At 40.0% G+C, this 13,600-nt stretch overlaps 2 protein-coding genes across 6 annotated transcripts in view; one reads left to right on the forward strand and one right to left on the reverse strand.

The window, feature by feature from the left end:
* LOC109488213 (prostaglandin reductase 2-like) overlaps nt 1–2,538 on the forward strand; it is a 5,420-nt gene extending 2,882 nt beyond the window's left edge. For both annotated transcript variants that reach the window (XM_019792409.1, XM_019792408.1), the window contains exons 4-9: nt 135–305; nt 782–991; nt 1,278–1,399; nt 1,643–1,730; nt 1,871–1,910; nt 2,235–2,538. In XM_019792409.1, coding sequence (XP_019647968.1) covers nt 135–305; nt 782–991; nt 1,278–1,399; nt 1,643–1,730; nt 1,871–1,910; nt 2,235–2,302 — 699 coding nt within the window. In that variant the 3' untranslated portion in view covers nt 2,303–2,538. The remainder of the gene's footprint in view (nt 1–134; nt 306–781; nt 992–1,277; nt 1,400–1,642; nt 1,731–1,870; nt 1,911–2,234) is intronic.
* A 45-nt stretch (nt 2,539–2,583) lies between these two features.
* LOC109488212 (endoplasmic reticulum lectin 1-like) overlaps nt 2,584–13,600 on the reverse strand; it is a 17,191-nt gene continuing 6,174 nt past the window's right edge. The window contains exons 1-14 of one of the 4 annotated variants that reach the window (XM_019792404.1): nt 12,274–12,698; nt 11,388–11,489; nt 10,810–10,890; nt 10,447–10,524; nt 10,228–10,276; nt 10,022–10,071; nt 9,407–9,630; nt 8,551–8,671; nt 7,896–7,961; nt 6,149–6,329; nt 5,396–5,573; nt 4,840–4,917; nt 4,561–4,633; nt 2,584–3,201 (exon numbers count right to left, since the gene is read on the reverse strand). In XM_019792404.1, the coding sequence (XP_019647963.1) occupies nt 3,112–3,201; nt 4,561–4,633; nt 4,840–4,917; nt 5,396–5,573; nt 6,149–6,329; nt 7,896–7,961; nt 8,551–8,671; nt 9,407–9,630; nt 10,022–10,071; nt 10,228–10,276; nt 10,447–10,524; nt 10,810–10,890; nt 11,388–11,489; nt 12,274–12,441 (1,539 nt within the window). In that variant the 5' untranslated portion in view covers nt 12,442–12,698 and the 3' untranslated portion in view covers nt 2,584–3,111. Of the gene's footprint in view, nt 3,202–4,560; nt 4,634–4,839; nt 4,918–5,395; nt 5,574–6,148; nt 6,330–7,895; nt 7,962–8,550; nt 8,672–9,406; nt 9,631–10,021; nt 10,072–10,227; nt 10,277–10,446; nt 10,525–10,809; nt 10,891–11,387; nt 11,490–12,273; nt 12,699–13,600 lie in introns of those variants that run through there. The other 3 variants (XM_019792406.1, XM_019792405.1, XM_019792407.1) reach the window with 3 other exon arrangements.

Raw genomic sequence — 13,600 nt, forward strand, 5'->3', positions numbered from 1 at the left:
TGCCCTACTTCTGTGACGCCTGGGCTTGTTCACCATACACGTCAGGGGAGGTAGGAGTGTGATCTACTAAAGATTCATTGAAACTGATGACAACAACAAGAGAGTTGTTGAGACGTTTCATTCTTCCATTCCAGCTGGACCCTACACTCTTTGGAAGTCGGCTGTCCCTTGCTCTGGGTGCTCTTGGGATGCCAGGTGCCACCGCCCTGGTGGGTATCCGAGAGAGAGGTCATGTGACGCCAGGAGCCAATCAGACGTTTGTTGTGAGTGGAGCAGCAGGGGCTTGTGGGTCTCTGGCTGGACAGGTGAATTTTTTTCTGGCATATTGTTATAAAGAGAGGATATCAACAGCAAACATCATTAAATGATCGTTCTTTAGAAGTGCTATACATACACACAATTACATGCCGGATTTAATGAAGGCACAATATGTTCTGCCGATGTGCTATTTTAACCTGGTCTTAATCATCATACGCCTGATTTTCCTACTTTCACTACAGTGTATAGAACTCACCTCTGTATTTCAAAATAATTGCACCCTTGAGTAAGGAGACTCTTTCTACACAACCAAGTCTTTTATTCAGCCGACCGGTGTCCCAGTCAGAATTGCCTGAGGATGGTCACCGAAACGTCAGCTGATAAAAGACTTGGTTGTGTAGAGAAAGTCTCTTTTAATACTAAGTGACTTACCAACCTGATGAAACTATTCACGGAATTGCTCCCTTGTTTGACCAATTTTGCTACCCTTTCACTTTGTGTTTGTTTTATGTATCTCAAACAGATTGCAAGACTTGAGGGTGCCGCCAACATTGTTGGAATCTGTGGTTCTGAGGAGAAGTGTCGTCTGTTGATGGAGGAACTTGGCTTCGACCATGCTGTAAACTACAGGACAGACAATGTGGCGGACAGGCTGAAGGAAGCCTGCCCACGTGGGGTCGATTCCTATTTTGATAACGTCGGAGGAGAAATCAGTGAAACTGTTATAAAACAGGTGTGCATCTTTGGGATGTTCTCATACATGTAGTTTCCACACTTAGAACAGAACAGACAACTCTGGAGCTAGTTTTTTCACAAGAAAAGTCATAGAATGGAATGCATTACCAGCAACACATAGTTATATCACCATCAATGACACCTTACGTTGGGGTTGACCCAGTATATATCCATGTATAGGCCTTCCCAGCTCCCAATAGTTCCAAATGTAAATTGGGATCTAATAGTGTAGCCATGTACAAAATGTACACAAAAATCACTGCACATTTTTTGTTGTTGTTCAGATGAATGAAGGATCCCATGTGATCCTGTGCGGTCAGATCAGTGTGTACAACAAAGACGTTCCCTACCCTCCACCCCTCCCACAAGAGGTGACAGACATTCTCAAGGAGAGGAACATCACAAGGTGAGCCGTGTTCTTGTCTGGGAGATAAGAAGAGAAAAACAGAACATTGGCTGAATGTGCCATGTCTGTGCAAAACCTGTAATGCATTGTGCGTAGAACTTTGGCGGAACATCTCTTTTGAGGTCATATTCACAAATTTACGGATGACATACCATCTATAGTTTTGAAATTAGTTATCAGCAAAATCAAAATTTTAACTGAAACTGAAATGTTTTGCCCATTGCACCATGTTCTGTCACACAGAGAAAGGTTCCTGATAATGAACTATCTGGACAAGTTTGAAGAGTCTGGGATCCAGTTAGCAAAATGGATTCAAGAGGGGAAACTGAAGGTAAGTTCATTTGGTTAGAAATCACAAGTGCAAGTCTTACATGCAGATGTTGTCATCTTTGTGTAAGGAGATGGAGTGAAATATGCTGTATTTGGTAGAAAATGTCAGTCTCTCTAGTTGACACAATGTTGCCTTTGCAGGTGAAGGAGACTGTGGTGGAAGGGATTGAGAAAACTGGAGGTAAGGAAGAGCTACAAATGTAGGTCCAACTTGTGCTTGTATGTTTGAATTATCCTGCTTGCTTTTCCCAACCTCTTTATATAGCATTAATATGCTGGTTGAGGTTCTTATTGCACATGTGCAATGTGATGCATTGTAGATAATACATTTATGTCAAAGATCTAGACCCCTGGCAATACATGAAGAGTTGCATCAGAACATTGACCATCTAACCATTTTTTGGTCATCTTGCTTCTGCCTTGAGAGAAAGTTGATTTATCTCTGACTTTGATGAAAAGAGCCTTTCCCATTCCGAGAATGATGCATTTTTCTTGACTTCCACAGAGGCGTTTGTGTCCATGATGAAAGGAGGAAACGTCGGCAAGATGATTGTCCACGTGGCTGACCCTTGACCTCCAATAAGTCAGAAGGCCAGGAAAATTCCTAAAAAGTTTAAAGTGATTTTGTCTAAAATTTCAAAATGCATTTCTGTAAATACTAAAAGTATGTCGCTGCTATTAACTTAAGAACATCAAATGTTACTGTACAGTACAATACCCTATAGTCTGTTTTTGCTATGTTTCAACTGAATTGTTTATCTACAAACATGTTTCACTCACTCACTCATGTTTGACAGAATTAATTTCCTGACATAAATGTTTTAACATTGAGTGGAAGAAAAATCAAGCCATCATTATTGTTTTAGATGTTTATTGTCACAGAGAAAAAATGTACAATAAATCTTTATCATTAGAAGGCATCTGTACAGATTATGTTTCACACTTTATTTTAGTCCTCAATTATCTAGAGAATATTTTCAGTAATGAATTGTCATTTAATCCAGTATTTGCTAAAAACTCTTGAAGCTGTAGTTGCGTGCAGTGCTTTCTAGAAAATCCTTAGTTTTCATGTGGCACAACTCCCACTTCACTATAAGTTTGTACAGCTGGATTAAATGACAATTCAGTGGCAATAAATTTGCTTCCTGAGCATTTACAAATATCTGATATAGATAAGCATAAACAAGAAAACCAGCAGCCAGAAGTTTGTACAACAAACCTAAAACAAAACAAAACAAAGAGAAATCGCCCACATATGATCATCTGTTAGCACACAGATAATGAAATAATTCAAATAGACATATTTTACGAGAAATTTAAAATACTTCTTGAAGTCAAAGCCTCTTGAAATAATATTATAGTAAGGTCCTATCTAATGTACATTATGGTCCCTTGACTGTGTCTGATGGAACTGACAGAAGGCCGTGTTCATCAGCAGTGTCCAACAGGGAACAGATGATGGGAGACTCCACCTGGTGATGAACAACAGTAATGCAAACAGTCAAATCTTAGTAAAATTGCTTCAAACAGTGCATGCATGGTGTGATAAATTGTGGGTGATACATTGTATGTCAAAGTCGTAGGGTCTGAGGTATAACACCCCCATGAAACTCCTTCCTCTTCGCCCCCGCCGTTCTGCTTCGCCCCCGCCGTTCTGCTTCGCCCCCGCCGTTCTGCTTCGCCCCCGCCCCGTTCTGCTTCGCCCCCGCAAAAAATCTGCTTCGCCCCCGTCGTTCCTCTACGCCCCCGGCGCAATTCTGCTTTGCCCCCGTCCTTCTGCTTAGCCCCCAATGGCGGCACAGCTCACAGTCGACACGAAAATCGTCTGCAAAATAACAATAAAGGCTGTGCCGCCAAATTTAAAGTAGCCCATGCTCCGGCAAACATTCTGGACCACCTTTCTGCCAAGTGGCGTTGCACAAATCCTTCCCATTCAAAAGTTTACCCCTACCTCACGTCCCGTCAGTGGTTCTTACGTTTATAAGTACTGGTGGGAAATTTCACTCACGGCTGGACAGACGCTAGGCTGATCGCCATGGAAGGTGGGTACTAATTAAAGCCAACTTGGATAATGGCGGGATTTTGTATCAGCCAATTGAACAGTAACTAATCGTGTTTCTTTTGATACAAGTAGACAATAGTGAAAAAATGACAGCTATCAGTAATAGCGTTAAGTTAAAAATTGTGCTGCAAATACTAAGTAGAATTTATAAGGCAATACCTTGCTGTGTGAGACGAGACCCCTGACGGGCCGTGAGGTAGGGGTAAACTTTTGAATGGGAAGGATTTGTGCAACGCCACTTGGCAGAAAGGTGGTCCAGAATGTTTGCCGGAGCATGGGCTACTTTAAATTTGGCGGCACAGCCTTTATTGTTATTTTGCAGACGATTTTCGTGTCGACTGTGAGCTGTGCCGCCATTGGGGGCTAAGCAGAAGGACGGGGGCAAAGCAGAATTGCGCCGGGGGCGTAGAGGAACGACGGGGGCGAAGCAGATTTTTTGCAGGGGCGAAGCAGAACGGGGCGGGGGCCAAGCAGAACGGCGGGGGCGAAGAGGAAGGAGTTTCATGGGGGTGTATAACAAATCTGGACATGTACAATGTAACATGTATACAGCATGTTCAGACCTGTTTTATTATGTTTCAACATGCACTAGAATTATGAACTGTCTTATTTCAGTTGCTAGTAAGTATATTCTATTATCCTGTTGATGCTGACAACAGACTGCTGGATTTTGGAATATTTCAACTGCAATACTTAAATGTACAGGGTAACTTGTAAACTTAATGCATCAACCTTCAGTAGGAAGTGCATAAATAATACCCAAACTCACCCCAAGGATGTATTCACAAGTGTTGGGCTCAATCAGGTAGATGGTCACAGAGTGCTTGTCTGATATCTTACACCTGTCAAAAGTCAGGAAAAAAACAAAATGAGCTACAAATCTTACAGGTTACATGTGAAATGTATCCCAATTGTTACATTGCTGCTGTGTTCAGTAAGAGGAATAATATATTGTTTTCTTCTTTCTCCTGTAACTTAAGGAGTGCACGCCGATGTCATTCATATAATCAAGTCAGTGTGGTGACTGTGGCCTAAGGGTGAAACTTACTTCATTTTGACCAGTACCTCCCTGGGTTTTCCTGTCACGTCACACGTGTCACCATGGCCATAGTAGTGAGTCACCATCCTGAGGGACACAAAATTATGTTAGATTGTACAGGAGCTATCTTTTATAGACTGAGTTGATTATCTTTAGGGAACCAAATAGGACAACATATTGTTTTTGCTTCGGACAGATTTTGTTTTATTCGACATATCACCATTAGTGAGTACAATACATATATATATACATTTTTGTACTACTATTCTTCCTGGAGTCACAAAAGTTATACATAACATTGAAAACCTATTAACACATAACGTACACTTACAACAACACTAACTACCTATACTTAATGAGTAATATTATTGAAAGGAAAAAACTAAAACAGGAAAATAAAGATGGTCACCTTACACTAGTATATGAATGTGTGTAAGTAAGAGCAAACAGAACAGTAGTTTGTTAGGCTAGACCATCTGTCAGTATGTATTTCCTTTGCAAATGTTACTTTTCCAGTACCAGTATGTACCTTCAAGACCCAGTGGATTAAGAACCCAGAGCTGACCTGACTTTGCCGTCCTCCCTGTTCCTTCTGGGCGTGGCCTGGCCGGGGTTCTTCTTGGCCCAGTCCAGGTGTTCCTGGTTGTTCCAGGTGCCGATCCTGATGACTGTGTTCCCCAGCTTCTGGTCCTCATGCACCTGGTGGACATGCTTCCCATAACAGAACTCGTGTTTCCACCAACCTGTGCAGTAATTTACAACAAATTAAATTGGTGTAGCCAAATACTGCAGTAACAGTTCCATCATATCATCTGCCTCCTGTAAGATACCAATCGGTAATAATGTTTTTACAGTGATTCTGGATGTAATGTCTTTGCAATACCTTTGCGGTAACTTTAAAACATTTGTACCAACAGCGACTGTAAATTCACGGTGGTTTTATTTTTGCCATTTTTGTGATGAGCTGTCTGCTGTGAAGTCATGACACTGTGGATGTCTTCTTCGCATGACTACTGTTCTGCTACAGAATTGTTTTAACCTTGAAGAAGTGATCAAGTGCATGATCCTACCGCAAAATAAAACCATTTCAACAGTTTCATGATTTACAATATGCTATTAGTATATCCTCACAATGTTGGTTTGTATGTGTATGTGTGTAAAAAAGATAACATGAGAAGGCTAGATGAATTATTGGCCTTGAAGACACCTCGAGATGACTAGATTTGGGCCACCTAGCATCATGGTACCGTATTGGAGCTTTCCCTGTACAAACAATATTTTAACAAATGACTGAAAAGTAATTTGAGCATTGTCTGACCTGTTCCACCTTTGAGACAGTACTCCCCCCTCAGGAACTCCTCCAGCACCTGTTTGTCTGTGAGTGAGGTGATTTTGAAGCCCTGGGTGGCCTGCTCACTGGAGCTGGACTGTGTAGGGAGTTTACTGGGCAGCTTGGCCTTCAGAGGTCCTGAGTCTGCAGGTCCAGTTGGATCCTGTTTCTAGCGACAGAGAACAGCAAAGGCGTGTTTAATGTTTGTCCATTTTGCCCAGAACTAATAAGTCCCAATATGCATAATTCACTGTATACAAGTCTGCCATTCTCTCTATACCTCTATTTCTCTCAGTGGTCGAGTGCAAGTTGACATGTGACAATCCATGAACAGTATTGTACGTGTACACATATGGCAATATTTCAAAAGTATTCACTAGTAGAAGACATGACATGGCCTTGCCAAGGTCACACAGCAGACATTTCTTGGCTGTGTTTGGTTGCCAATGGCTAAAACAACAGAAGGATCATTTCACAATGCAAAAACAGTGTTGGACTAGCAAAAACAAACTTAACATTTCATCAGTACAACTACAAGACAGCATTATGCTTGATAAGCAAATCAAGGATGTTATCTTTGGCTTGTTTAGAGTGTAGGTACATGTATCTATCTGCCATTGGAATTAAATACAAGAAAGAGTAATTCCCAAAATTCATAGACAAAGTAACAACTATCATCTCAGTAGAAGCAAAGGCTTTATAACCAACCCAGATTCAGTGTCATCGCAAATTATCCAACAGAATTATCTAACACTTCTCTAACACATCATTCAACCTGCATACCAATACAGTATGTATGACAATGATATACATGTATGTATATTGACTGCATCATATCACTGATGAGATTTGTGACTATGCATGTATAAAGGGAAGAAAAACCAACACCACAACAACATAATTAATTTTACAAACATATCAGTAATATAGACTCAGGGTCAAACAAGTCATCTAGACTATAGTTTAAAGTAACTGTATCCATACAAGGTCAACAGCTGGCTTCCACAACAACATGTTTGTTAGTTGTTGTCTCTAGCTAGCAGCTGTTGGCCTTGACTATTATTCTGACTAATGTTACAACTAAACAACTCCAGCTGAACATCTGATACATTTATAGGACAGCTCAAAAATAGCAAGAGAGCTAGAAACAGGGCTCAAAGCAGGACCTTCCCATGAAGCTGAGAGGGTACATGTATTTCTGATCTGTACTTGTACCTAACCTGCACCAGCCCATGTACTGAGTAATAGCAGAAGGCATCCTTCCATCTCTCAAAAGATGATGGTATCACTCTAGGTCTGATGTAATGGCCATGTTCAGTGTCTAGTGTGTTTCATCAGCCCTATATACCGAGTAGTTGCATACATGTAAGTATGTGGATTTTTGTTTGCTATATTGATTGTTACCAGCTATAAAATGCCAAACAAAAAAATGGAACAGAATGAAAAAAGGTTCCATAGTGTGTCACATTTACAATGCCAAATACACCTTTTAGATACTGTCTTTGTAACAGGGAAAGAAAATTAATGGTGCATGTAAGGTTTGTATGGTGCAGGTAATTACATTGTGTGTATGTATTATGATTTATAAGTTTGAGTAGTACCTATACCAGTGCAATGGTATGCAGAAAAAAAGAATTTTGAGCCCTGTAGAGGAGAGACTAAGGACAGGAGAAGAACCAGACACCATCTTAAAACTGCTGCAACACCCTGAACATTTGTCCTGTAACTGAAGTACCTGTCCACGGAAAGGTTCAACTCTTTTGAATGCCATACTTCCAGCACCACTGCTCCTTTGTCTTGCCTGGGGAAATATGGATTTTTGTGTGAAACATGTGCAAGTGCCTGGAGTTAGGCTATGAAGGAAAGAGGACAAAACAGTCAGTGGTGAGACATGATTTAAGTAGTAACTCGATGATAACACAGAATATGAGAGAAAGTAGTCAACAACAGATTATAACGATAATGTGTGAGTTTTTTATGCACTGTGTGTATTGGTTACAACACAATAAAGAAGGAAAGAAAAAGAGGCCCACTTGATGTGACTGTGACCAGCACCTAGATTGTCCTTGTGTTACATGTAATATTTCAGTTAGCATCAAACTGTAGTACCAGGCTGAACAGCCAGGTGTCATTACTAAGTAGGTGTAAACAGACCTTTGTATTAACCAAATCCAACACCCATAACAGTCTACACAGACTACTACAACGGTACTACTACGACTACTAAGTATACCAAACAGGTAGATACTTTATTTTACAGCGCGCACACACCCCCAAAATTTGTGTTAGTTCCCAATTAACTTATTAAGATATTTCAGCTACTCCTGCACCCTCAAATGCTGATACATGTACTAGTGGCTGTACTTTGGATATTACTACATGAGACTTACCCTCTGTGTCTGAGTCTGTGCCTGTTGTGCCTCTCTCTCCACTTGCTGTAGGATTTTGGGTTTGATGGGGGCGTCGTGAATGGCATGGCAGTGGATGTCGTTCACAGGCGTGTCCTTTTGTCTGATCAACAGAAAAAAATACAGTGGCTAAGCAAATTAAAAAATGGGCATCAAGAAATTTGCTTTAACTATCACTCTGATTTGTCAGTTCTGATTTGTCAGTGTGCACAATAATACAATTATAGGCAGAAATGTAACAAATCTTGATCAAGAAAAAAGCATTTTACTGCTTCAGGGCAAGAATCAAATACAACCTTCCCTGATCAGTAAGCTTCACTCTCACGAATGGGTAGTTCTTGCAATACATGTATTGAGGTCAAATCATAAAGGGGTTCATCTTAACTTAGTAGAAATTCTGTGATATTCTAGATGACTTGATGGAAATGCAATGATAGAGTTTCCCCTTTTTTTGTCAAGAGAGAATGCTTCAAATTCTTTAATCTGCTCTGAGCTCCAGGATGCTGTCAAAAACCCTTAAAAAGGGCTTAAGTAATTTATATCAGTATTCAGTCCTTTACAAATCACTCATCACTAATGGACATAGTTAATGACCCACCTGTAGTGGGTGTACAGAAAGCGTGAAATGGGGCAAAATAGAAGGAAATGTGAAGCAAAAACAAACTAGATCGAGTACAAAATATATGGAAACAGAACAGAGTAAAAGACTTAAATACACAGAACTCTGTTGTAAATAGATGTTCTGAGTAAGGACTAGAAAAAAAGAACTAAGCAGTATATTTACCCAGATTGAGGCAAGCTAATTACATTTTGCAGCAATTTCATTGTGTCAACCCACCTGTAGTCAGGGTGTTGACAGAGAAGTGGGGTGAACACGATGATCTCGTAGGCACACGTCGTCACTTCCTCAACAGAGACTATTTCGTTTTTGGAGTCGGGGTGACACATGTACAGGAGGAGCGCCGTCCTGGGCACCCCTGACTTCAGGTCACACGGCGTACCATCTGCCATGTACTCTGGGAAGAATGGCATGTCTATGCCATCCAGCTTTCTGTAGGGTACCTGTCATGTATCAGTAGGAACAAAAATGCAGTTTTCTCAGTAATTTAAAAAGCGGATAAAAAACAAGGTGGTAAGGTGGTTTTGTGGTTAGGGTTCAAATCTCTGCCAGTCTCCAATGTTGTGTCCTTGGGAAAGGCACCTATTTCCTCACTTGACCGAGTATCTAGCTATAGCTTTGGGTAGGGATGTCCTCTCAGATGGGACATACATCAAGGACATTAAAGATCCCACCGCGCTTCTCAAAAAGTGTAGGGGTCCTAGTGGTCCAGTCTTATACAGCTTGTACTTACTGTACAAAACTGGTGTGTTATGCCTAAAGGCTAATTTACCAGTTAAAACAAAAAGAAATGCATATTCTACAGTGCTAATGATTGCTGTGACGGGTACCCACCATCTCTGTTTTTCCCTGTTTTCCTTCCTCAGGAGGCGGCTTCTGTGTATCTACAATAAAAAAAACAACCACACAGTTATCATCAGCAGTGTGCTATAGGTAAGAAAACAGTAAAGGATGGTGATGGAAAATATCAAGATTCGTAAGGCTCACAATATCAGACAGGAAAATATACACATTATAATTCCAAACGGTTTGTAACATACCTTCTGCACTTTGAAATCTTCCCAGATAATACTCTTGCAGTTTTATTTTCTGCAAATCCAATATTGCAAAAAAGAATATATTGTTATTCACGTAAAAGACACATATTTATCAAAAGACATCACTCAGAGATCTTAGTTATATCTTGGTTAAACCAAGAAATGAGCCATATGTTAAATTTGTTCTAGTAAATAAAATAATGATGTCTTCCCTGTTCTTACCTTTCCTGTTTCTTTTTCTTCATGATATTGTCTGATGTATTTCCCATGACACAGTTCATAAGTCCAGTAGGTCTCTATCTGTAAAGGAAGTGGTATACAGGTCAGGTACTTAGTAGTAATATACCCAATCAACAAATCATGAAGGAAGCACATGGGCACTTCAGCTACATGACATTGTATGCACTGCACTTAAACCACCTTGCCACAGCAGCTAACAGTAATACTCTTAGAAGCGTACAATTCAAAATTGTAATTATGATATTCAATTGTTTTCAACTGTTTAGAAATTGTACAATCCGTCATTCTGGCCCTACCCTATAGGTACAACAGCTGTAACTGTACAATCCATCATTATGACCCTACCCTATAGGTGCAGCTGACTTGCTTGTAGATGGGTTTCATCAACTCTGCTGCACTGGGACCAACGTAGTCCTCATCTGCATCCTGGAGTTTAAATAGATGGATGAAAACATAAACCAGAATATATATATATATAATATATAAGAGAACATATCATCTCTATCTGTGGATTCTTTATTCTCTTCAAACAGTTGGAGGTATTTTTTTTTTCAGAAAATTTGGAGGTACACTGACTCTGTATGTGTTTTTTACCCCTATAAATCGTCACTCACTGACTTGTTGAGGAATATGCTGCTAACCCCTGTTACCCCAATTCAGACAAACAGAATTGTGGAATAGTCATAGGGGCTATGACTTCCCTTAATGTTGCACGATGGCACTATACTATTGATTTGCAACCACACACTATTAGCTCTTAGCCTGGGTGCCAAACCCATAGCACACTGGACACATAATATCTCAATGAGCACTCAGATACTTTGTGTCCAGTGTGCTATGGGTTTGGCACCCAGGCTAATTAGCTCTTTGTCAAGGACTGTTTTTAAAAAGTAGTACATGTACTTAGTAAATGTATTATTTACCTCAGTCTCTGACAAAGGCACTGGGAGGGTACAGCGATACCTCTCATTGTCTGCTGTCGACACTTCAATGGTTTCTGCTATTCTGCTCCCTGATGGAGGAGACTGGTAACAAAGGGTACGATTATAGTTTCATCATGTAGAAACAAGTTACATTTAAATTTTTTAATGTCATATCTGGTTATATATATTATGCTCTAGCTTTACTTGTGGACTTCGTATTCATAATTGTCACTCACTAACAACTAGAACTTGGAAGCCCATCTTTGTTGGTTGAACATGTATTGAAAAATACTGGAGTGTCTGTTGTTTAATATTTTCTTTTGCATGTGATGTCAGGCCAAGGAGTTTGAAAATCTTTGAGTATATATTTTCATAATAATAATATAATTGTTAAACTGTGACCCTTATTAGAGACCCTTATCCCATACCATAATCGATCAACCAATGCCTTCAACAAAGGAGGTATATGTAGTAATAAGTAGTATCCTTGCTTCAACAAAGGTATGTATACAATGAATAATTGATCAACTTGATGTTGATATCACGTCGGTTTTACATAACAAAGGAGATGATAACAAAAGGCAGGTGTGGGCACCTAGTAGAGGATATGTCAAAGATCCACGCAATGATAAAACACACCAACGTGCAACTGCCACGTAATGCCAACAGCAACCCGGAAGCTGCCGTTTATAATTTATGTAACTCAATCATATCTAAAATATCATGTAGCATAAACTTTAAAGAAAATTTATGCATCAGTGACACATTCTGGCGAAATTTGAATAAAACAAATTTGCAAGGCAGTTCGCGATTTTAAAAAAAAGTTTGTTAAAACACTAAATTATACAGAAAAATCAACACAACAAAGCGAACAGGTGTTACATACCTCCAACTCAGGACCGGGCCAACTCAGATGAAACAGAACGCTGTCATCAAACTGGTTATACCCGCAGACAGACAGCACGAGAGCGCTCCAACCGAATATATACAGCATCCTCACGTTCCAAACCGTCCATATGTACATGGGAACGCGGAATAAGACCTTCCAGTCCATGGTAAAGTGATTAAATGTGAAATTGTAAACAGGAAAATCTGATGTTGGCGACCATCTTGCCACGTTTAACCTCCCATCATCCTCTGCGGGAAGGGGTCATGACGCATGTCTGTAAGGGGAAGCAAAATGGCAGCAAGACGTGGCGATTTTGTCATCACCGTCGGTGTTTTCACCGTCCTGCTGTCTTCTGTCGGAGTTGTGGCGACTCCCGAGCAGGGGAAATGGCTTCTGACCATCAAGGTATGGATAGAACTCGTGAATTTGCCACGTACGTGGGTTTTCGGTGGTGAAAATTAGGTATGATTATGACTACTCAATGACCAGTCTCAGGTACAGGTGTATACAAAAGGACATGATTATACCTGCAAAACCGGAATATTAATAAGGATCTCACACACACACGCACGTTAAGAAATAGTTCTTCTGGTACAAGATGTGATTTACTAAGAAGCCCTTAGTTCTTGGCATGTTCTGTATGGTTAAGTATTGAGACAATTATGGCACAAAATGAAGTAAAATTATTTATGAGAAACAAAATTTGACATCCAAATTATTTTCATGATTGTATATTAAGAATTATATTTTGTTTGCCATAGAGTCGGGGCTGTGACTCCTGAAAGGATATACACGAAACTATTCAGCCGACACATCAATTTAAAAAAAAATTACATTATGACAATTTTTCCTATCTTGATAAGTTGATACTATACTACAGCCACCTGTATAATACTCCTCCAATTTGCATTTTACAACTTTTTTCTCAACCCTAGAACTGCCATCAATATGTCCATTATGCTTTCCCTCACTCTCAAAATTGTCCTCCCCCAAATGCTAAATGGGCATTTGCTGTCAGGGGGCGTGGTCAGAGTCCCTGTCTGACCAAGGACATTTTACAAGAATGTCTTTGGTCTGACTCATCATCATCAGCATAACTAGAGTCTCCTAGAGACTTTCTGAAATACGTCCAGTCTGCGTTTGATATGTGTTTTGTCCATTGTTGTGAAAAAGTCTGAAGAATGTCTAAATGTCCATGTAGTCTACATTATCATATGAAGTTATGCAGAACAAAAGTCTTAAAGTCAACCTGTACAGCTCACAACTTCCAACAACTAGTAGCTGGTTCACTCTTAGAACTGTGCATGTACAATGTGATGTATCA

Source organism: Branchiostoma belcheri, unplaced genomic scaffold (genome assembly GCF_001625305.1).
Source record: "Branchiostoma belcheri isolate BF01 breed outbred unplaced genomic scaffold, Haploidv18h27 scaffold92, whole genome shotgun sequence".
In the NCBI taxonomy this organism is placed as follows: Eukaryota; Metazoa; Chordata; class Leptocardii; order Amphioxiformes; family Branchiostomatidae; genus Branchiostoma; species Branchiostoma belcheri.